This window comes from Ambystoma mexicanum, chromosome 5p (assembly GCF_040938575.1).
Source record: "Ambystoma mexicanum isolate Mex_15411 chromosome 5p, UKY_AmexF1_1, whole genome shotgun sequence".
NCBI classification, from domain to species: Eukaryota; Metazoa; Chordata; class Amphibia; order Caudata; family Ambystomatidae; genus Ambystoma; species Ambystoma mexicanum.
Genome location: NC_090930.1, coordinates 106,405,558 through 106,428,592, shown reverse-complemented (window position 1 = coordinate 106,428,592; position 23,035 = coordinate 106,405,558). Strand labels below are relative to the sequence as shown.

The following is a 23,035-nucleotide window of genomic DNA, read 5'->3' as shown; positions in this document are numbered from 1 at the left end:
CAGCAGCGATCACCCGGATTCGCAGCCACGCTTCCACGCCTAGGGAGAAAAAGACAAGAGCAAAGGTGAGAGAGAGAAGGGAATGAGGAAACCTAAACCTCCATGTTAAGACTTACCTGTTGGGTCATTCCCTCTTCATTTCGGGTCCGCGCCGCATCCAGGTGTTTCCGGACCCCGGCCCCTATGGGGAAAAAGACATTAGCGTCAATGAGCAAATGAAAAGACATTACCCAAAAACGCTCATCAAGACTTACCTGATTTCTACAGGGATTGCATCTCGGGTCGGTGCCTTTTCCCTGGCATTCCGTACCCCGGCCCCTACGGGGAAAAAGACATTGACATTAGCATATTGATGCAAGGACAAAAGGGGAACCTTTCAAGGAACTTACCTGGAAGCCAAGCAAGTTTGGTTCTCATAAAACCAAGAATCCAGTGAAGTAACTGGATACCAACGCGCCCCTGCATCAGAAGCAGGAAGGAGAGCTCGCCCTTCAAGACCCTAAGGTGAGACGCCACGGGAAGCACTGAAGGGTTTTGAGGAGGGTGAGAGGGGAAAGGGGGAGGCTGGTAGCATTCCCCACAGACAGTTAATCCCTTATTCTCGCCTACAGAAGGATACTTTTGCAAGCCGGACAAGCAGGAGTTGGGAGTCCGGTCCAGTCCATCTTCTGAGCCCCGCGCAACACCTTAGAAGAGGTCACAGCAGCACGATCCTGGCCAGCGCCTCCGTGGGAGTCAGGTGAGCGTAACACCTATCTGCCTGCTACCTTAGAACCTGTATCTATCCTTCTATTGTAAAACACTCTCATATTATATCACAATTTCTTTGTTTTAACACGCTAATACGAGTTGATGGTGGATTTCTTTTTGGAAACCATGGTTTTCTCGGGGCATTGGGTATATTGATCAATTATTTTTACAGGATGGTCCTTTGACCTTTAACCAATTTGCTGGAAAATTATGTACCCCGATTTTGTATATGCACCAATATGCGATAATTATCAATGCAATAATGGAAAACTGATTTATTACACTCCTAATAAAGAAAGACTACAGCATATGCTAACCTTAATTTTAGCACCTTCATGTTCTACATTGTTCTTTATGATGAATCTCCCTCTGAATTTAGGTGGGAATCTCAAATTGCATGGCAGCACCAGTGTACCTTATTGGATAACGAATCAGATTAGCCCCTTGTTTGGATATCTCTAAGGCTACCACATCAGCCAGCCTACTTCAAACCTTATACTATTTCCATCACAGAGCCTACATCACTCCTTTAAAGCTCTTCACATGTAGTGCCACACAGAATGATAGATGTTGGAGCTGCCTATATGCTCAGGGATAATTTAAGCATATGTTTGTAGACTGCAAACATGTTAAATTGTATTGGAAAATTGTGCAGAACATAATTAAGATAATTTTGAATATGCAACATGACTTTTGCTTTAAATTTCGTTTACTAGGGTAGTGCTCTGCTGCGAGGGGTCTTGTAAAGTAATGCATGCTATTTATTTGACCTTATTCTACTAGCAATTCAAACTATATCGTCCAATTGGAAAATTCTTGATCGTATTCACTATAAAATGTGGTAGAACTCTATATGTAACATTCATAGGTTAGAAAGATGTAATGCCTCCTCCCCTTTCGTTCTACTTAAACATTAACTGAAGTGGAAGCGATTGCTAAGGTTCTTATCTAACGTAGCACCTAACTGATGATGAAGTTTAGATCTACTTATCATTTTCCGGCTTATTTCCTCCCTCCCCTCATTTTGTGGATGCTCGCCTACCTCTGTATTTTTGGTATTGTTGGTCTTGCTATGTTTTATACTTTAAATCTTTTAGTTTCTTATGCATCAATTTCATATAGTATGAATGGCCTTCATGAAATGTAATTCTAACTTTGGATTGTAGAAATCTTTCATCATAATATCGTTTCAGAATATTCTCTGTAGTTATTAAGTGACTGTCTTTGTTTAAATAAAAACGTTCAAAAAAATAAAATATAGGCACACATATAAAGATCAAATAAGTACTTTAGTCATTACATAGCATTACAAAGATACCAGTATATTTTAAAAACAGTAATGCCTATACAAGGACTCTCCTAGTCCCAATGTTTATTAATTTGCGAAGGGCAAGCACTCAACATAAAATAACTGGGGTGTGTGAGTGCCAGGATAGCATACAACCCAACAAGCAGGTAAATACCTAGTAGTCTGCAAAAATAAGTGCAGTGTCCTAAAGATGCATCCCAAACCTAGTACATGTGAAAGGTCCTACACCTGGTGGCCAGGACCAAACACATATGGCAGGGTTGGGATTGAACAGGGAAACACAATGTTATCCTCTGGACAAATAGATGCACCATGCCTGGGGCCTAAAACACATTCCCCATCCATTTAGACCTCGAAGGCCTTATTAATGCCCATTTTCCCAGAAAAATACATTAAGACCACAAAAGGATGAAACAACAAGAAACTTTAAGCAATGCTTCCAAGACTCGAGGAACATCCTAGCAACGACCTTTTCCAGCTACATTTTATGTGGAAATATACACGTTGTTACTAAATGCAGTCATTGTTTTCTTTACATTTTACCAGTGCAGAAAAAAAGGGATAGCTTTAAAAAGGGATATAAAATTATAGGTAGGTACTGAAATGGTGAAGCTTGGCCCAGAGTTCACTGGACCCAAGAGGGATCCAGAAAAAATGTCCAGGGGCAGGTATGTACCCCAGAATCACTTTAAGGAAAGTTCCAGTGTTTGTTCAAAATTGCATAGTATATAATGGTAAAGGTTCGAGGCCCATTCACACTGAAGGAGGTAGGTACAGTTGTACCCCACAAATGCAGATGCTGCAATGATCAACCATAGGGAAGGTCACAGGAGATCCCACAGAGGGATGAAAAGGCAGCTCCCAGCAGGGCGAGCTACAGAAGCCAAGCAGCACGACAGCAAATAGTCACAAGACAGAGATAACGCCTTGTGGCACCCGTGAACGACCCAAACTAAGGATCGAGCTCAGTCATGAACTCTCGGCATCTCTCTCTCCTCCTGCATCAACCCACAGCCACGCAGGCAATCCTGGTGGTTAATGGCGGTGTGCGGCAGAAAAACAGCCCAGACACAGTCCCAAAGTGGAAGGCTTTACCCAGCAGATATGGGGAGTTCCCTGGAGTCTCCAAAAAATCCGGACTGGACTTAAGGCAGTAAAAAAAACAGGACAAGGCTAAGCCACTGCACTTAGCAAGTATTGCCAAGTGAGAACTTTCAAAAATGTCCAAAATGGCAGGAATCGGCAGGAAAACTCCATCGTCAGGTCGGCAGACCTGCCACCTCCAAGTTCCTGGAACTTAACAGTAGGAGAGTGAGTTGGGAGCAGGGCACTACATGAATACCCATGGGAAAATGGCTTGGCCTACAGCCAGCCAGCTTATCGCACAAAGAGGCTGGGGGCAGATGATCAGCAGTACTGTTTGGTCGCTGCAACTGCCACTCAGCCAAAGCCACCTCCATATGAAGTGAAAGGGCTAGTCCAAGGACCTCTAATAGCCTAAACCTGTTATAACTAGTCTGCAGGCTGCCATCATGGGCTCACAAAGAGCCCACATGGTCAGAACAGCCACTTTGAGCCTACCTCGTGTGCACCTAGACAAAGTGACGCCTGTAAGGAACTCATGGTGGCAACAGTAAAGACAGGCACAAGTGATCACAGTTCAAGTGTGTTTATTAAACTGTATGCAGGTTGGAAAACGCCTAATCTAAACCTAAATCTAAGATGGGAGCAAACGTCTGCCATCAAATGAAAAGAAGGCATTCCTAGTGGCATTGTGTCAAAATAAAAATGGCCTATACTAGGAAACCTATTGCCAAACCTTACAACTAATGCAAAAAGGGTGTTGGATAGTTTTCAAGAAAACAAAAAGAAGTGTTCTCAAATAATATGTCCAGATGCGGTTGCTTGGGTCTCCCTTGCCCGCGTTTTGTGCATGGGTTAAAGTGGGATCTTGGAGCACAGTACGCACTCGTGCTTTACCAGTACAAGCAAACAGTTCTGTTGAAGTCTATTAGGAGAATCGATGGCCCAGTCTCATTTCCCTTGAAAGTCTGTTGCCTTCGAGGGCTTGACGCGCTCAAATAACAAAAAAACAAAAGTTCCTTCAAAAAAATGAAAGTTTGTTTCCTGGTTTCACTCAGGGTGAGGATTCTTCACCTCCGGGTCCTTCCGGTATCTGTAGTTTCACTCAGACGGAGATCGACCATAGTCTCTCGAGTTAGCACCCACATGGTGCCGGTTCCCTCTTCATCTGGTCCCCCCCTTAACACTTTTACAGTTCTTTGAACTTGGTTCAACCTGTCACTTTGCAACTTTCATTCATCACAGCCCAGCTCTTATCGGCTCTCCCCTCGACTCACAAGCTGTGATGAACCGCTTTGCTTTCTTATTCACTGGAGTCAAGGCTGGTGCCACAATAGCAGGAGTTTCCCTCGCTTTGGTTTATCAGCGTTGATAGGTTGTGTACAGTTGACGTCTGCTGCAACACATTAAGGCTATTGTCCTCGGTCTTACGCTTCCCTCTGCAGAGGTGTCGCAGGTCTGGTTCGAAAAGGGCTAGGTCGTGTCTCTCCTTGTTAGCCTCTCGATATTCGCCACCTTTCTCCTCTTGAACTGCCGGGTCTGGATAGCTGTCTCATAGTGCGGTCTGCCTTGCTCGTACTGTGCTCTTTTGCTCCACCTTTTATTCCTGTGAGGAAAGGAAAGGGCCGTCAGTTGTGTGTGATTCTGGTCCATTGCCCGACTCTGCCTGACCCTTGTGTCGGGACATGTCAGGTAAACAGTTTTGTTACAAGTCTGTTGTCTTCCATGGGGTAAAACAGTGTTTATGTCGGGAAGGGAGGGTTTGGAGTGTCAGATTGTCCTGCGTGTTAGGATGGGCAAAAAGTGTCATATGGAATTATAGCTTTTGTACCAGGGGGTTTGATAAAGTTAGAAGGGTGAGATTGATAGGAATGACCCGGATTGTTATTGTGACAGGAGCAGGAGTGATTATGAGAACGGTAGTCTTTAGTTCATGTAGACTGGGTACTGGGTGTTCGGGTAAGAATAACCAGAGGGACGGGATTGGTAGGGTTTTGTGGGGCAAACGAGAATAGCTGGGATCGTAAAATAAACAAGTGGAAATGTGGGAACGGTAATGTTTTATCTGGGCCGTTTGGGAGTGCGGTAAAGAAGGATCAAAGGGACGTGGAGAAGAATGTCTGGGAATATTCCGGTGGAAAATAGGAAAACAATGGTTCCGGGAGTTATGGGTTTTGAGGGTAACGGGATTCCTAGTTGGTCTACTAGAGTTGTCAGGGTGGCAGGATTTTGTTAAGGGAGCTTCTTTGGGTGGAAGTGAGATAGCGGTGGAATAACCAAAGAATATCTCAGGGATCTCATCTTTCTCTTCTTCTGCGATAGAGTACCGCGTCTCACCTGGGGTACTTCCCTGAGCATAACCATGGGTTTCCCCCACCCAGGTGATCCTCCCCCAGGAACTGGATCCAGCAGAGATGGCCGTGTCCTGGCCACCTGGATAAGGGATTCCTTGGCTCTACTTGGGAGAACACCCCTAGGTTTCTCACACACCCAATAAAACAGAACAGCCAGGAGCAGGATTTAAAAATAGCATTGGTACGCCAATGGCTAGTAAAAAGGTGCATTGGGTTACCAATGCAGTAAAATGTCTTGTCCCCTTGGTGAATGCAAATATATAGCACAACCTACGAGGCACACCTGGAACTCGGCAGCTTAGGGACCCAATACCTTCTACCTTATAATATGCAAAAAGAGACATAATCACAGGGGGACTACAGGATAAGTCTCTCTGGCCACGATAAAAGAGGTAATGAAACCAAAAAAGACAGCAGAAAAAGCAAAAAGTTGAGGATCCCAAAAAAGAGGCCCCAGAATTCCCAAAATACAAATTCTGGCCAAACAGTCACTGACGTTATCTGGTACATGTCGACAAATGGTCTGCATCTGCCACTTCATCCTGAACCCATGGGTCTTCACCACCACCTGCAAGCCTTTTTTTAATAGTATGCAACAAGTAACATGGTAATTCTCAAAGTTCATGCAGTCCCAGGCCTCCACAGGATCAACTTCCGAAGTGTAGTATGGTTGGGTTTTCTCTCCATTGCAAACTCCTTCATCATCCTGTTAAATGATTTGAATATTCGGCAAGGCCCCACAAGGCAAGCAGTGACAGAACATAAATCACCTGTGGGTGGCCCCCATCTCGGTTGAATTTCTCTTCAAGACATCTTCAAAGTCTTCCAACTGTCTAAACTATCCCTCACCCTCTCCATTACCTCACCTTCCACGTATTATGCTTGAAATATCCAATGTCACCCACACTCCCAGGTATCTGGTTGTCTTTGGGCACCATGTAAGCAGGTGCATGCTCTGTATTTGTGACTGGCATTCCGCTGTCACCGATAGGTTATCCAACGTCGCCAAGTTCACTTTATATCAAGATTGTAAGCCAAACGCATCTATGATTTGCATCGTAGACTGTGGAGGTACGGGGACATCCTTCAGGACCACAGTTTGTTGGGCACAAGAACATTCCAGGTCCGCAATGGCGAAATTAGTCCTTATTCTGGCTGCCAGTGGCTTCGTGGCTATCGCAATCTTCAGCGGGGATAGTGGGCAGCTCTGCCTTGTCTCTCTCCCAAGTGAGAAAGCATTGGATGCGGTTGGAGAGGTGTATGGCATCTTTATCATATTATTTAATTCCTTGCCTATTCTCATCCGTGAAATGGCCCTAAAAAGGTACTTGCACTCTATCAAAAGAAACTGCTTCTGTGTCAGTGATACAATGGTAATTGATTCCTGTGATTCTTGGTTTTTATTAGTATCTGCAGCAACCTTTGCAAATTATCGATCACATTCCGACCTTTCACAAAGTCACACTGATTCTGAAGCTTTAAAAAGACAGGCTCTTTGTAGCCTCTTTGCCATAATGTTTCCAAATACCTTTCATTCATTATTTCGGCAACTGATGGGTCTATACTTTCCACACAAGGTTGGTGCTATATCCTTAAGGAGACGTCTCATCAGCACCTGACTCCGTCTTGCCAATACGAGTGGCTCTTCAAACATATCCAGGAGCAATTAAATTCTTCTCTCCGCCAAGCATGGCAGATCTTGACGTCTCGGATAGTACTCTAGCAACTCCTCTGAAGCACACTGATTCATACAAGTTTACAAAAAACTCTCTCAATTCTTGTTTTAAATCCTGGCACCCCCTAGACTGTTGTGATGCACTTAATTAACTCCCCTATCTCTATTGATCAGCTCACTCATTGCTTTTTTCCTCAGGAAAGAGGTTTTAAACTGTCAAATGATTTTTCAGGGCTTTATTGCGGCCCACAGGGGCAAGGTCCAAGGTCAGGATATTGCCTATAATGTTAGTGGAACCATGGGTCACCCTCAGCTACAGCAGGAAGAAGTCTACTTTCGAATAGCTTGAGCCGATGAGTAAAACAGGGATCACAAAATCTACTAGCCCACCTGCATTGGCAAGGATATTTTATGAAGGGCAAGTACCATTTGCATGATTCTTGGCCTGGCTTGCGAGTGTGAGGCTGTTGAAAGCTTTTGTGTGACATTTACTGCAAACAAACTTTGTTGCAGAAAATGGCAAACAGGTTTCACTGTGCATGGCTGTCTTTTGGGGGGCAGCATCGCACCAAATATGTAGTATGCTTAATGGTGACATGCACCATTTTACAGAAGCCCCTGTAAATATTTTGTCACCCGTCACCATTGTGTGAGTGCATTTATCTTAGGTCAACTATGTAATCTAAGGAACTCGCTCTCCAGGTCTAGTGAGACTTTTCAGCATTTGCAAGGAATATCAAAGGTATAGCTACTCCACGTCAAGAGCTGAAGGTTCCGGGGTTTGAAAACAGCATGCCCCACAATGAAGCCTTTAAGGGCTATTGATATATTGTTATCATGTCATTTGTTTGCCCGTAAAGCTGATCCATCCAGCACTTTGAGTCCCTTCCCTAGATCATGGATTCCTGTATGTGTTGAGACTGTGGAAGAACTGAATGTCCCCTAAAGTGGGTGTATAGATGTTACACAAAATTACAATACGGTCCTGCAGTTGTGCTAGAACAGAAACAAGTCCCCACCATCATGAGCTGAAGAATTTAACGTCAGTCAGATTTTTGTATAATAAAATCACCATACCCCTAAGGTTTCAACAGGAGGGGTAAACCTTGCCCAGCCAGCCACGTTTGATCTTTTGTGCTTCCTCCTCAAGTCAGAAGGCTGCATTGCAACCCATCTTATTCAGATCAGAAAGTACTTTTATTCAGTTTTATAGGTAAGAGCCCTGACTGTCCATATAATTCCAGATTACCATCCACCCAACAATTGTGCCCGTCATTTTCTTTAATCACACACCACTATGTAAAACACTGTTAGACTCCCCAGGCATACCAATTGACAGAGATATCAAACAGTAAACAGGTGGTGCTGTACACTGCTAAGACGATTATAACGAGATATGGGGTCCTTTTAATGAGTTGTACGCATGAGGTTGACATTCTTAGATTATGATTCTTGGTATAATATGAAACATGTATTCAAGTTTGGCTCATCTACGTACAAGCCCCCACCCCCTCCTCCCTTTGCTTTGTTTCCCTCCCTGCTATTTATAGTTAACATCCAGATTCTGGATGTGACATATCCCTTATTAAAGCAGCCACTAGAATGCCACACCGGGGCAGCCACTGAGCCACCCTGCTGAAATCACAATTTAGTTAGTAGTTCAATATAGAAATGAAACAAAAAACATGAACAAACTCCCCATCCCTCCCTTTTATGAGATGCTAATTAAATACCCACAATTTTAGGATGTTTAGGCCTGCTCTCACAGATCACCTGACCCCGGCCCCCCTTTTTCAAGCTCCCGCCTTACCACTCTTCTCCCAACACCACTCATTCTATACACTGCAAGCATGTTCCATCAGTTCTCACAAGATGCACCACCCTACACTTTCAGACAATGCAACATGCACAGCCATCCCGTAGACAAGCCTAAAAAGAGGGCTGCACCTTACCCCACATACTTACTTCCCCATATCTGCAAAGAGCAGGTCCCCTCAATATTAATTGTGCCTTTTGGTTCATTCCCAGTTCATCCTGACTTGCAATATTGTGTATGGCTTAAGTACCAATATAAGATTGAATCACCGGGCCAGCACCATGAACCAAAATGATAAATGTCTCAGCCTTAGAAATATGAGGGGAATTGTACCAGGCCCATCAAAGCTCTCCTACAAGCAATCCCAGACTACTTTGGTAGACATTGAGGGCACATTCCTGCCCTCTCTTTAAGCATTCCCAAGGCACCAGGACTTCTCTCTCTAGATATGGAATTGTAGATATTTGCACTGATGATCATTCTCTATAGCTTCTTGCTCTTGATACCCAGACTAGAAAATGAGCCTCAAACTCCCATATTTCCCAAGACAGTTGAGCACACGTATGAGGCTTTGCAACCTGTATCTCCTCCCATATTTGAACATACTCAGGCTGTACTAAACATCTAATGTTACTCTGCTACATCACTACTCTGCTTCATATAAACAATCCCCCCAAAATGCATCAGCAACTATCTGATTGGTTTAGGGTAGCATAAGTGCCCTTATCTATAGCAAACCTCTGTTCCTTTATTTGTTTACATAGTGTGCTGTTCACGCTGCACTTTTTGTGAATGTGTTCGGCAAACATATAAACCAGGGGCATGTTTGTAAAGCTTATCAGTCACTTGTAAATCAGTGTGAGGATAGCGGAACCGAAACAATAGCTGGTGCAGAGTAATTGGTGTAAGCTCACAGCAAGGGTATTTTGAGTGTAGTTTCACCAAACATCTTGCACCACTCAACCGGAGCACAGGAACATCTGTGCTTCTTACCTTAGTTCCGCAAGAGGTTCTCCTTGGTAGATTGCTTACTGAACAGTACAATTATATGCCTATCTTTCTCTGGTCAGGGTTGACCATCTCTGTACACATAATCCAGCTCCCCTCCCAGCTAAAGGATGCCAGGGTGAAGGGCTCATTCAAGGTCCCGGGGATGTGAATCACTGGTTGTTCCTGCATCTCTTTATTTCCAAGTCCAAATTATTTTCACTGATGTTTCACCTCTACCTTCATTTCGTTGTAAGCTTTGAAACTAGCACCAAGCTCCTTTTTCCGGGCCTCTCGCCCTTCTCTCAACTGCTGTCATCCCTCCCTCCTCATTGGTGAATTTCACAAACAGGTCAGCAATGATGATCTCCATTTCACTTGCATCCTTCACAGCTTTAGTGAGCAGAGCATAATGTTATTTGCATTGGGGACCTCGGCCATCTCTACCTCTGGAGTTTGAAGTATCTGCTTGGACTTCTTTGGAATGGTTTTTTGGGACTCAGCACTTTTCTTTGAACTGCCATTCACTGGGTCTTTATTTGGGAATCCACACAAGCCAAGCCTCATGGTGAAAGCCACTACCAAATTTGTTACCAGGGTGGGGAGACTGAGGCCACTGTTCAAGCTGCTGCTGTCTTGCCCTGCATGCTGTCCACCCCTTTGTGTGTTTACGTGAGTGTGAACTCTGCTGCCACTTACCACTCTGAGTTAGTAATAACTTAATGGTAACCCTGCCAGCGACAACTGAGGTCTTGCTAAACCCGAATACGCAGTGTGCTTATGTGGATCATACGCCTCAGCCACTCCCATGATGTTACCTACAGCTACTCCTTAAAAGATGAATCTTTGCCTAGGTGGCTGTCATTCCCTCATTTACAAATACATGGCAGGCTCTGCTTTACATAAATATTCTGGGTCTGCTCTGTATTGTTTGCGCACACATACGTTATGCTAGTGTTTTTTTAATCAAGATGTTGTGCAGAATGCTTTCCTCTATCATTGCATTATTCTTTGCACCTGGTATTGTAATGTTAGTATACATTATGGTATGTAAATGTTGATGAAGACTTTATGCACTATCATTTACAGGTGAACACTTCTGACCTTCCGCACTTGAACACCGACTTACCAGAAGTATGCGAAAATATGGAGAGTGTAAGTCAAATATTTATTGCAGTGCCTTTGTTGTGATTAAACACCATAGTTGCAGTGCCCTGTGCAAACCAACTTACTGATTGTGCTCATGTGATTCCTCTACTTATAACAGCAATTGGGTAATTGGCACAATGTTTGTATCTCTGTACTATGCAGGTTTAAGCCTCTTACTCTTTCTTCCATATAGCTCTCCCTCCTTCCCAGCTTGTTGGTAAACCCGCTCCTGGTGCAGGCTAGCCGCTGAAACTGCTCCCAAGATGCTGCACTTTGCAGCAAAAGAATTTTGAGTTTTGAGTGCTGTCTATGAAAACTCTTAATTATGTTCTCTGTTGCCAGACCTCCTTCACAGCCACGTTACCCGCTTCAAGGTGTGTTGTCTGTACCATATAGCTCTTCTCAGCTGTCGACCCACATCCCATGAACTTGTTTTTTCTGTGTGGAAATTGCACCACGATCCTTGAAGTCATTTAAGCATTTGCACTCAGAAGGAATGGATCCTGTTCTGGTTAAGACAGTGGCTATCATCCTTAATGCCGTGCTTTCAATGTTGGTAGTGAGGTTTCCATATCTGGCTTGACCAGGTTCACTGGAGAATGATAATTAGGCTTGTCTATCAACTGGAGAAAATTTCAAGTGATGCCATCGTATAAAGCGCTCTGCTATCTCTACCTTTGTCAAATCATCCCATAATCCTCCCTGCTCATTCTCGTAGAACACCTTACATCCAAACACAAGGCGATTATCTAAAAGTATAGAAAACCTTTGTGGACTTGGCCCACTTGCATTCTTTTGATCCTTTACTGCAGGCTAAGTATGCAACCACTTAAGAGCATCTCAACAGTCTCAGGCAAATCGGAAGACAACATCTTTCTCAATAAGGCTTTCAAGCATTGCCTGTACTGGTGGAGGACCCAGTCAGTATCTTGCACGGAAATCAAATTTGAGATTCTCTGTTCTTGATCATGGAGGAGAGATTCTTTACTGGGTGGCTGGGGCGCTCACCTTAATTATTAATCGAGAGGCATACTGTGGGATATTTTGACCCATTCCAATGTGCCCCACTGCATCACTTTACAAATGGTGAAAGAAACAGCCCAAACTGGAGGCGCTGACTCCTGGGCGCGCCAAAATCTTCAAAACTGCGTTTGGGTCAAAACCAGAAAAGGGCAGCACGCCCTGCCACACACACAGTCAGGGGGGCTGAACACAGAGTTCTCACTGCAGGAGCATGCCAGTGGGCTCTGCAACATTCAACATGGAGCAAAGCAGCAGAATTGTGCTGAAAACCGAAAATGCCTTTTAAAATGTTAGCTTTGCAACCTTAAAAAGTGCTGTTTTTGGCGCTAAATCCATTCATTTCCATTGAATCATTGAGATTAAAAGGGTACTGCAATGCCCAGGATCATCTAGTGTGGCTCAGAGGAACCGGGCTTCATTGACTGACAGCTCTATAAAATGTATCTAATGATAAAGCAACCCGGGAACCCTTGTTTTCATTTTCCACGGGGAGAAACGCGGCTAAACTTGCAACAAGTAACAGAATCAGCTATGCAGAGAGAAACTCTAAACAAAGGCAGGATACATGTATCCAGACTGCAAACAATCCCAGCACTCAAGGGAAGAACTAGTGCTGACTAAAATGTGTATGTGCTGCAGAGGAGGCCTCGCATACTGATGACAATGGGCTTCATTAGACATTCGTATGGGCCCCGGGCAAAGACAATAGCATGCTTGGACACTCATCCTTCCAGGGGAGGGGCAGGAGGTTCTGCTCTCCAGGAAGAGGCTTCTCATTGAACTTCAAAGGACTTGCCCTTTGCTCACACTTGAGAAGGAAGAAAAAAAAACTGACATGTGACTTTTGGGTTTAAAATGCTTATTTTGCCACTGAACTTCAAGACATTTAACTTGGCAGCAAGAATAAGTAAAACAGTGAAAAGTACATACATCTCAATCTGAATTTATGCTAGCCATTTGAAAACGTGGTAGGATTTCTTACTGCGTAAGGAACCAAAGTTATGAATAATGACCAAGTGCGCAGAAACCATTAATGCTGCAAATCTAATATTGTGTACCCATGTTCTAGGGGTGATTGCACTTTTATGTACCGAATTAGGAAATGTTAGGCCAAACCTTTCATGGTTAAAATTGCCAAAATTCAATAAAAAGACAAAACCAGGTCCTACCGACTTGGGAGTTGGATGTAAATGTGACCCACGAAATATGTAATTTATGTATCCAATTTTCTTTGAGGGCACAATTATATAAATATGTATTTGTGGGAAAGTTAGATTTTGGTACCAATAACTATGGGAGGTTTCCACATCATATCATAAAACATGACAACCTTTTCTGTCAACCAACCAGCAAAGAGCAAGGCGGGAACTGTGCTCTTGCCCAATCATAGCCTTGTGGGTGTGGGTAGTAAGTCTGCACCTACCATAAACTTGAGTGATGTCATTTGGCAAGATAAATAAGGGAACCTCACAACACACAGAAACACTGATTCCTGACTCCATCCTGATTTCCGCGTGGCGCCCTGTTCCTGAACTCTCCATCTTGTTCCTGATTCCAAATGTCTTTGCAAAGCCAAGGCCTCTGCATTCCTGAACTCCTTTTCAGCTAGGCCCAAATCCCGAAACCATCCCAAAACCAAAGGGAAGCAATTTGATCCAGTTTGGCTTTGTACCATTAATGCTTGCCTGCTCCAGACTCGCCATCCCACTGATCTACAGTGTCCAGCAACCAGAAGGGCCAATCAAGTCCAGTCCAGTCCGAGGTGCCAGTCCAGGTGACCAGAACCCTTCCGCTGAGCCAAATCCGCCAGATGTGCCCTGCTGTCCGTTGTTAGATCCGACCCGAGTGATGACCAGAACCCTTGATGGTCCAAAACCTTAAATTAAAGTGGACTGTAAGTATAAATAGGAATCATAGTAAACCATAGCATATCTTGCCTTACCTTGTCCTATCCCCATCTCTATATCATCCTATCTTTACCTTAAGAACCTATAATATTGTCAGAACCATTCTTGCAACCCTGTCTGTGATTCCTAGTGTTAGCGCTGATTATCTTCATTTTGTTTTACTAGACCATAAGCCATTAGTGATTTAGATTACATAAAGTAATTCCCATAAAGAAAATGGGGTATCCACCACGTGAAGGGTTACAAGCGGCTGTGTAACTGATTCACGGGTGGCATTATCTTTTTCTTAGCCATTAATCTAGTTTTCTGTTTCTCTCTGCCCTATTTTTCTAAAAACACCTTTCATTCAACCTTGCATATCTTCCTCAATTTAATAGCTAGAGACTTACTTTCAACTCTGACGTAAACCTAAGACCGTTAGCTACCTCCCCACCCAAAAGTACACTCAACAGTGTGTATGTTGTTTCTGAGAGTCCCTGCATCCTTGCTTGTGTTATTAAATGAAGCTTCCTGATCTAAAACTTCAGTTTATTTCAGTCTGGAACACACTTGGAGAGTCGGTCTGGAAAGGCTGTCTGGAGGCCCTGCATCCTTGCTTGTGTTAATAAATGAAGCTTCCTGATCTAAAACTTCAGTTTATTTCAGTCTGGAACACACTTGGAGAGTGGGTCTGGAAAGGCTGTCAGTTTTATGGATCGACCATGGTGTATTGCACCACAATGGCATCTCTCAAGAAGTAGATGCTTTTTATAGTGCTTTAAAGCTGGCATCTTTAGCATAGAAGCCTATCAATGGTACGACATTCTAGACACAGTCTAGCTGGGAATAATTCATCTTGCTAGGATTATAGTCATTTAGGGCCTCATGAGTTGGGTGGTAGCCCTTATATCCAACGGTAACGGCATCAGCGCCGTCAATACCACTCCCCCGTATCACAAGTGGGCGCAAATACCAACGGACCCAAAAAGGCCCTGGCGCTATTACAGCCGGCGCTATTAACGCTGGTGCAGTCACAGCCAGCGATAATAGCGCCGACAATAGCAAACACAAATACAGCCATATCATGCTTGCCTTTCCCTCTCCTTCCAACAAACTGTGTATTTGACCTGTTTTTCTTAAAAACCGTTTAGTGAAATTTAGGCAGGAATTTGCATTTCTGCAAAAGTTTTACACGTGTGATTTTCAATTCCTATTTCCAAAATTCCATAAAGATTCAAAGTGTGTACTGTTGCTCATACTAAAGCTTATGATTGTTAGCCTCTTTTCAGTGTTGCTCCCATAGAGATTTATACCAATTTAAGGACTTGTGCACACTTTTCATTGTTTTGTTCAGCCATTTTTCGAATGTCATTTTAAAAGTGTAAAAATTACAAAACTTTTTTTCTCTTTTGTTTGGGGAGGGAAGATTGTATTCAAATCCGATACACTGTTCTTTATTCCTGAATACCTGCTGCTTACTTGCATCTGTGTAGAATTGCTTCTTTGTGAGTTGAGAAATTTCCAGGGGGAAATCTTAACTTAAGCGCTGTCTTTTCAAACGAGCCAAAACTGTTCTTTCCCCTGTGTTTTATATTCTGTGTTGCTATAAGTGAATTCAACTGCTTTACCTACTTTCTTATTTGTATTTTCACCACATTGGTTATTGCTGCCCCATATATTAAAATCTGTTTGATTTGAATTTTAAATAAATAAATAATACTTTTACCAACCAGCCTGATTCCTGGTCCATTGTGACCTGGAGGTATTTTGAGAAGGGGTGTGATATGAGTGGTATATCACTCAGAATATTGAACCTATAGACACAATAAAAGTATTTAATTTGCGCACTGCATACTAGGATGAGACCAGGGTGTATTGCTTGATTGAAATCCTTAACAATACCTCTAAGCTTCTTCCACCACCAGAACCTAGAGACTGAAGTGGAAGCATTGCAATCATATCCTTTCTTACCTGCTACACATATCAAAATCTGGTCTTAATCTTGCATCAGTCGTGTTCATACTTGTCCACTCTTCTGCCTCATGAGAACACAATGTGGTTTTGTCACTCCGTATGGGTCATCTCGTTTAACCTATGCACCGGGCATTGATGTAATATGGTGTTTAGAAAATGTCCTGGTCTTTAGATAAAGCTTTGTGTGCCACCAAAAGCTTCTCCTTCCTGCCCCTTAAAAACAGGACATCGCCACATAAGAATTCTGAGCCCTTGGGAAAAATGGCAGAGGAGAAAATAATAAATGGATCCCCTTTGTCGTTGTTGCAAAGGTCTCTAGGAAATAAAGCACAATCATCAACAATGTTTATCTATTGGTATCTTTACCTATGTGTAATGTACTAATGTTTATATAATAAAGTCAGAGGTCTGCTCTGGAAAGCCAGGACTTAGCGATGTTTTGTTTTAGTTTTTGGAGTAAATACAAGGGTGTTGACTTCACAGTGTCCCTTGTAATATTTTATTAATCACTGACATTTTTAGATTGTTCACTGTACCTCCCTTGTCAATTTCTTAGGTCTTCAGTTTTAGTGCAGTACTGGCATCACTGCCTAGCACTAGCCAACCCCTCTTCGCTTAGTCAATTTATTTTTCAATGTTCTTTAACCACACTGGATCTTGTTCACTGTGTTGGAAGCATTTCTGTCGATTTGATTTGTGATTTTTATTTGTGGAACAATTGGTGGCAGTGTGATTTAACTTGCAGCCAATTCGTACACTGGCATCCTGATATCGGGCAAAAGGGGCTCCATAATTGTTCACCTGCGTGTTAATTTGGAACAGATTCCAGGGTATGCCCAGAGATCTGAAAAAAGGTTTCTCGCAGCTATAAGGCCGAACAGGCAAACATGGTGAGGTATTGTTAAAGTATGATCTTTAAGAGGTTTATATAAGATTAGGCCAAATACACAGTGAGAAGCAACTTATGGTAATGTCCAACAACATGAAAGCGATGGCTTCTCCTTGAGATCATAGTTTTAGTTAACGGAGTACCAATCCCGGCACCTGTACCATGGAGTGGGTAATGTGCTCAGTCACTCATAGTCTTTGGGTTGTAAGTTTCCCCAACACTTCATCCTTTTCTTCTGGTTCCTTTCGTTCCTGGTCGACAGCCCCGTGCGACCAGTGCCCTGTCTCAGAGAAACCTCAGGTCCATCTGTACTGGCACGCTAGGCTTCCCTAGGTAACTCAAAACAATGGGTCAGAAAGGCCTGGCAAAACCACATAGCTCCCACTAAGTAATAACTAGACCTTCTTTGCGTTGTCAAGTTCTTTCCCTCTGTCCCATTGTGCTAACTCAATGATTTGCAATTATCATTTTCCTAAGGGTGTCTCTCTTCACCTCCCTCCTCCTTCTCAATATCATGTTCCACCTCCTTGGTTCCCTTTCTCTACTCTTGTGTCCCATCCCCTTTCCTCTTTACATGTGCGAGATGGTGAGAACAAGGCCAGTGTGTGACACAGAACAGCATTCAATTGAAAAACAAAGCATGTGCCCGGATGCATGCGGCTCCGTACACATCCAGCACAGATTCTGGATCTGTTCTCACATATAGCCCTTGAAGAATACTCCAATCCTCACCCGCATGTAGTTTACTCTGTGCAGAAAGGGAAGGAGCATCCACAAGTGACTGCGTGCATATTTCTCTGTGATCTGCAGAGGGTCCTGGCAGCGACTCCACCAAAGCAAACCCTGAGGCATTGTCTCTGCAAACTGAACCCAATTCAGGCTGATGCGTCTGTCAGGCCTACCCTACAGCTAGTTGCCAGGATTTCCTCAGTGGAGCAGCCAAAGCCCTAAGTGTGGGCTGGGACCAGGTTGTTGCAGGGAAGATATTTCCCAGTGTCTTTAAAACCTGGTAAGATAGCTGCACTCACTGCTGTGATCTGTGTGTGATTTGCAGGTCGAATGTTTGAATCCTTTCAAGGCCAACTCAGCCTTTCATCCTTCCAAGGTCGATAAATGAGTAGCAACTTCTGTTGGGAGATATTTAATGCATATATGTTCTATGGAAAGCGCTTAGGGGTAAGCACTATATAAATAATACATCATTATCCTTACATTTATATCCACCTTATTTTATGTTATGTTGTGCTATAAGGATTTGTACCATGTGATGCTGCTACTTGAATGGCCTCCGGGGACTCTGGCAGATCTGGAAGAGAGAGGGTGTATTTGGTTAGTTGGAAGGATAGGGAAAGGCAAGCTTGCTGACTGTTGCATTATGGTGAGGTGTAGATATTCTAAGAGTCAGAAAAGACATTATGTTATGTTTTTGGCAGTGCCTTGATGTGATGTGTTCTAGTTGTTATAGGTTCCTGAGTTTTAGGCAGAATCCTATGCAGTTCCATTAGGGAGCACTACAGAAGATTAAGACTACAGGTATGAGCAAGAAAAATCCACTTTGGTATCAGTCTGTACCACAAGGATTTAGTTGGTAGCAGTGGCTAAGCAGTCAGACTTATCTCAAGAGGGAGATGAGCAGTATTCAGGGTTCACACTATAGGTATTACAGCACTATGGCACAAGGAGACACTGACCAAAGCTTTGTTTTAAAAAAAAGAATATATAGATTTATTTTATACACATCTAGTTCAACACATAAAACAGTTAATAAAGCAAGTTAAATTTAGTCAAGGAGCGTATACACAACTCCCTAGTCAATTGTAGACAAGTTTGCGGTAGAGTGAAAACTGAGCAAAACGGCACAGTGAAAACCAACTGCAAATGGCACTCTAGCAATTAAGCGAAAGGGAGGGAAAGCACAAGTTAAACCGAAATATCTTCAGAAACCCCCTAGCAACACTTCCCTGAAGTTTTGTGAACAAGTAATGCACAGTAGTACTTTAGCAAGAAGATAAGTAATTGAAAACTGAGCAAAATGGCACTTCACAAGTTAAAACAGTAGGAAGGAAGAGGGGTTTAGAAGATTCAGGTGCATCAACAGATTACTAATTGAGAATCAATCTAGTGAGAGCAGATCTAAGAAATCAAAGCCAGAGTCAGTGGTACAGGACCAAGAGCTTAGGAGCAAAAATGTTCTTGTAGCTGAAGTCAAGTCTTTGGTTAACGAATGTTGAAAAGGTAGATGCAAGGCAAAAGACAATGTTAAGAGAGAGGGGCGGCCGACCCAACAGGTAGATAAAGAATTTAAAACACCTTTAGGGCTAGCGCGAGAAAAAGTGCAGTCTGGCGGAACAATGTACCTTTAAATGAAGAAGTAGCTCCTGCGGTGGCGGTTGTTCCTGGTAGTTCCTGCAGTTCGGGGGAATCCAGCAGAGGAAGAGAGGCTCTCGTCATGGAGGAAGGTTCGAGTTACTGCACTACCCAGGGATGAAACCAGCTGCGGTGCTGCCAACCGAAAAAAAGGTACGCTCCTTTATATCGCGGTCCGGGTGGATGGCTGCCTGGCTATCCAGCCTCCAAGTGCTGGGCACTGGCGATTCGACCAAGGCAGGTCCGAGGAAGCGATTGGTGAACTGGTTGGACCCACCAGCTCAAGGGAAGAAGGCTCTTGCGAAGAAGATCTCCTTTCGTCATGTGGAAGAAAAGTGGTGAGACGCTGCAGCAGGGCTTCACCGGTGGTGCAGGTGCTGAAGATGTCTTCTCTCCCCTTCGGTTCCATAGTTCCAATGGTGACGTCTTGCTCTTCCAGTCCTCAGGACCCTGCTTTTATGCAAAAAGAACCCCATTCATACAGCCTAACTGTCACTCACACAGTGGAGTGGTCATCTTGGCCGGAGACCCTCCAGCCTATCAGTTTAGAGTGCGACATGGGCTGCGGAGGCAACCCTGTCCAGGGGTCCTACTCCCCCTCCCACACAATGGACCCACCCCAGACTCAGTGGCGCCGAAAGGAGGGCTTCTTGGCAGAAGCCCGCCAAAAGGATGAACAAAGGATCCCCGACCTGGGTTAGGAGTTTAGAGTAAGACACAAGAAAGAATTTATATTTAAGTTCTGGCAAATAAAACCTACCGTAGTAAAGGTAATAATAAAATAAACCGGCGGTATGTTAGAGGCTGTCAGAAAAAGTGGTAGCCTCGAACAATGGGAAAATCCCATAGGAAAATATTTAAGGTCGAATATTTAAGGTAGTAACCACTGCCACCAGCCAGAAACTTTAGAGAGAGGGACTTTACGGTACCCCCTCGAAAATGAACCTAAGGGAAAAACTATGAACCCTTTCCAGTACCTCCATAGTAAGATGGGTTGTAATGGTTAAGTTCATAAAAATTGACTAGTATAGTCAATGGGGACTTTACATGCCTTGGGAGACAGTAGTCAGTCCAAGGGTATGGAGTCTATGTTTGGGGGTCGCTACGACACCCCTGTGTCACTCACTGCACAGAGGGTGCTGTGTAACACATGTGATTAAAGATGGTTCCTATGGGGGTGAGAATATCCCATAGGCATTAAACACAAAAATAGCCTAAAACACACATAGCAAAAATGCCTAAGAGTGGGAAAAAGAGTGTCACTCTTAGCAGGTAAAAAGAAACAAACCCTTCAAATCCAGCAAAGCTGCTGGGGGACTCTATAGGTAAGGGAAATTAGTCATAGAATGAGAATTCTCCCTAACACTGAGTGTTATGCGTTTATCTTAGTGGACATTCGGGTGCTGGTATGACGTTTCCTGAAGTTGTGTCTGCACATGAACGTCAAACTGTTAAGTCTTGTTTCTACTGCTTGCTGGATGTAGGCTAAACAACCTGTTAAGCATTGAGAAACAAGTATTTAGGCTTAGCCTGCATTTCAGGTGGTCCTGTAGGGTGCATATTTCCCTTGGTAGCATGTTACTGTTTGGCCACCATAGTGGAAAAGGTGGAGCCTCTGTCTTTCCCTGCAACATCTGGTTTCTAATAGTCTGTCGTTCCCTGGTCTTAGGTGTCTTGTTGAATAGTATTCAGATCTTGTTTTGGAAGAATGTTGCACCTTGGCCTTCAAGTGCTCTATTGCTGATGCAGAGGGCTTTGACTTGGATCCTTTTTTGGATTGGTAGCCAGTGTAGTTCTTTGAGAGGCAGTGTTGAGTCTGAGTAGTAGTCTAGCCTCTGTAATTTGGATCAGTTTACATTTTTTTAGGTAGTCCAGCTTAACTAGGTAAATGCTTTTTGCATAGGCAATTCGTGAAAGAATCGGGGGAAATGACTACCCGCACTGTTAAGTGAAGGAGTTGAAGGGCATAATCTGTCAGATTGCTGAATTACCTATTTGCTATTCAGTTCTGTTCAAGTATGCGGATTGTGGCAGTCTACTGCATCTGCAGTCATGTAAAACAAAGATGAAATTCCAGTGCCCAGTCTTGACAGAAAGTCTCGAATGCCTGCCCATCTATTGGATAGTGTGACCCCCATTCTGTGGCTGGTCTGAAGTGATTTCAGACAATGTAGAGCTTTCCAGGATTTTACACCTGCCATCTGACCAGGTGTGAGTGCCATCCAGGGCGGATTTGTTTAGATACACTGCCTTGTCTGCTACTGCATGCATCTTGAAATGTCTCGGTTTTACTGGCAATTGTTATTTTTAAGTTCTTCAGGTGCGCCGACCTCGGTGGTAGCAGTGGAACTTGAAATGCTTCAATTTTGCTTCAGGTCATTGCAGTAGTCTTGGTTTAGCATGAACTGGTGGTAGGAGAATAATTCCACAGCAATTGACCACATGGTTAACAGGGACCAGACTAGCAATCTCCACAGGCACACCACAGCATTGCACTGGTCGATGCAGGAACCATTGTGTAGCAAGTGCTATCTGCTCACAAAGGTTTCAGCCCTTACTTCACTTGTTGTAGACCGTACAATTTGATACCAGCTATTGGGCAGTTGTTGTGACCACCTGGCACTTGCCTTGGAGCAGTCCAATGCGGTCATTAAGTGGATACTGGCTGATGATTGCATCCCTGTGTGCCACACAAGCATGTGTGTAGGGAATTTCATAGGAATTCATTATCCAGTGTCTTGATTTGTGATACCTCAGGATAATAGTGTTTGGCAAATCAAAGTGCATTTTGTAATTACGGGAATGTTCAAGACACCAATGGATTTGCCACGATATTACGTCTGTAATGCAGGCTGATGGTGCAACACGCGTTTGCAAAGTACACTCAACAGTGTGTATGTTGTTTCTGAGAGGCTTACTAGGATTATAGTAATGTAGGGCCTCATCATGAATTGGGCGGTAGCCCTTAAATCCAGCGGTAACGGCATCAGCGCCGCCAATACCGTTCCGCCGGATCACATGTGGGGGGAAATACCAATGGACCCAAAATGGCCCTGGTTCTATTACAGCCGGCGCTATTAACGCCGGTGCAGCCCAGCCGGCGGTAATGGCACCGACAATAGCAAACGCAAATACAACCATATCACAAGTACATTCTTGGTGGTATTAGCGCCAAAAACCGGCACTAGTACAGCTGAGCAATACCTCCAGCCGGAGATAAATTAACCAAGGTGCCAGGAAACAAGCCACACGTGAACTCAATGCACACCAGGGGCTACATACGGTCCACCCAGACCCAAAACACTGTTTGCAACACCATGCTGCCATTTCGTAATGCAAACTGGGACAAGCAGCTGTTTAGGCTGCACCTGGCCCTTCTGATGCAGGCCAACCAGGCCAGGGCACACAGAGTACGGGTTAGGTGGAAATGAGTAGGAGGAGGAGGATGGAACCCCCAGCAAGAGAAGCATCTATCCCAAGGGTCAGCCCTTCACCCTGGACGGTTAGTGACACCCAGTTGATAACGGAGTACCGCCTGGGCAGGGAGACCGTCACTGAGCTACTGGCCACAATACATGATGAAATTCGGAGCAGGATAAAAATCTGCACAGCTGTGCCCCCCCATGGTGAAGCTGGTTGCAGTCCTGCAGTTCCTTGGGACGGGCACTTTCCAGCACTTTGTGGCCATGATGCATGGCATGGCGCAATCAACATTCAGCGCAGTCCTTGGCCAGGTACTGGATGCCCTTCTACACCATGTAAACCAACACATT

At 44.0% G+C, this 23,035-nt stretch overlaps 1 protein-coding gene across 3 annotated transcripts in view; it reads left to right on the top strand.

Annotated features, from left to right (window-relative positions):
• LOC138480767 (heat shock factor protein 3-like) overlaps positions 1 to 23,035 on the top strand; it is a 417,702-nt gene that overhangs the window by 327,852 nt on the left and 66,815 nt on the right. For all 3 annotated transcript variants that reach the window (XM_069612513.1, XM_069612512.1, XM_069612511.1), the window contains one exon: positions 11,064 to 11,129. In XM_069612513.1, the coding sequence (XP_069468614.1) occupies positions 11,064 to 11,129 (66 nt within the window). The remainder of the gene's footprint in view (positions 1 to 11,063; positions 11,130 to 23,035) is intronic.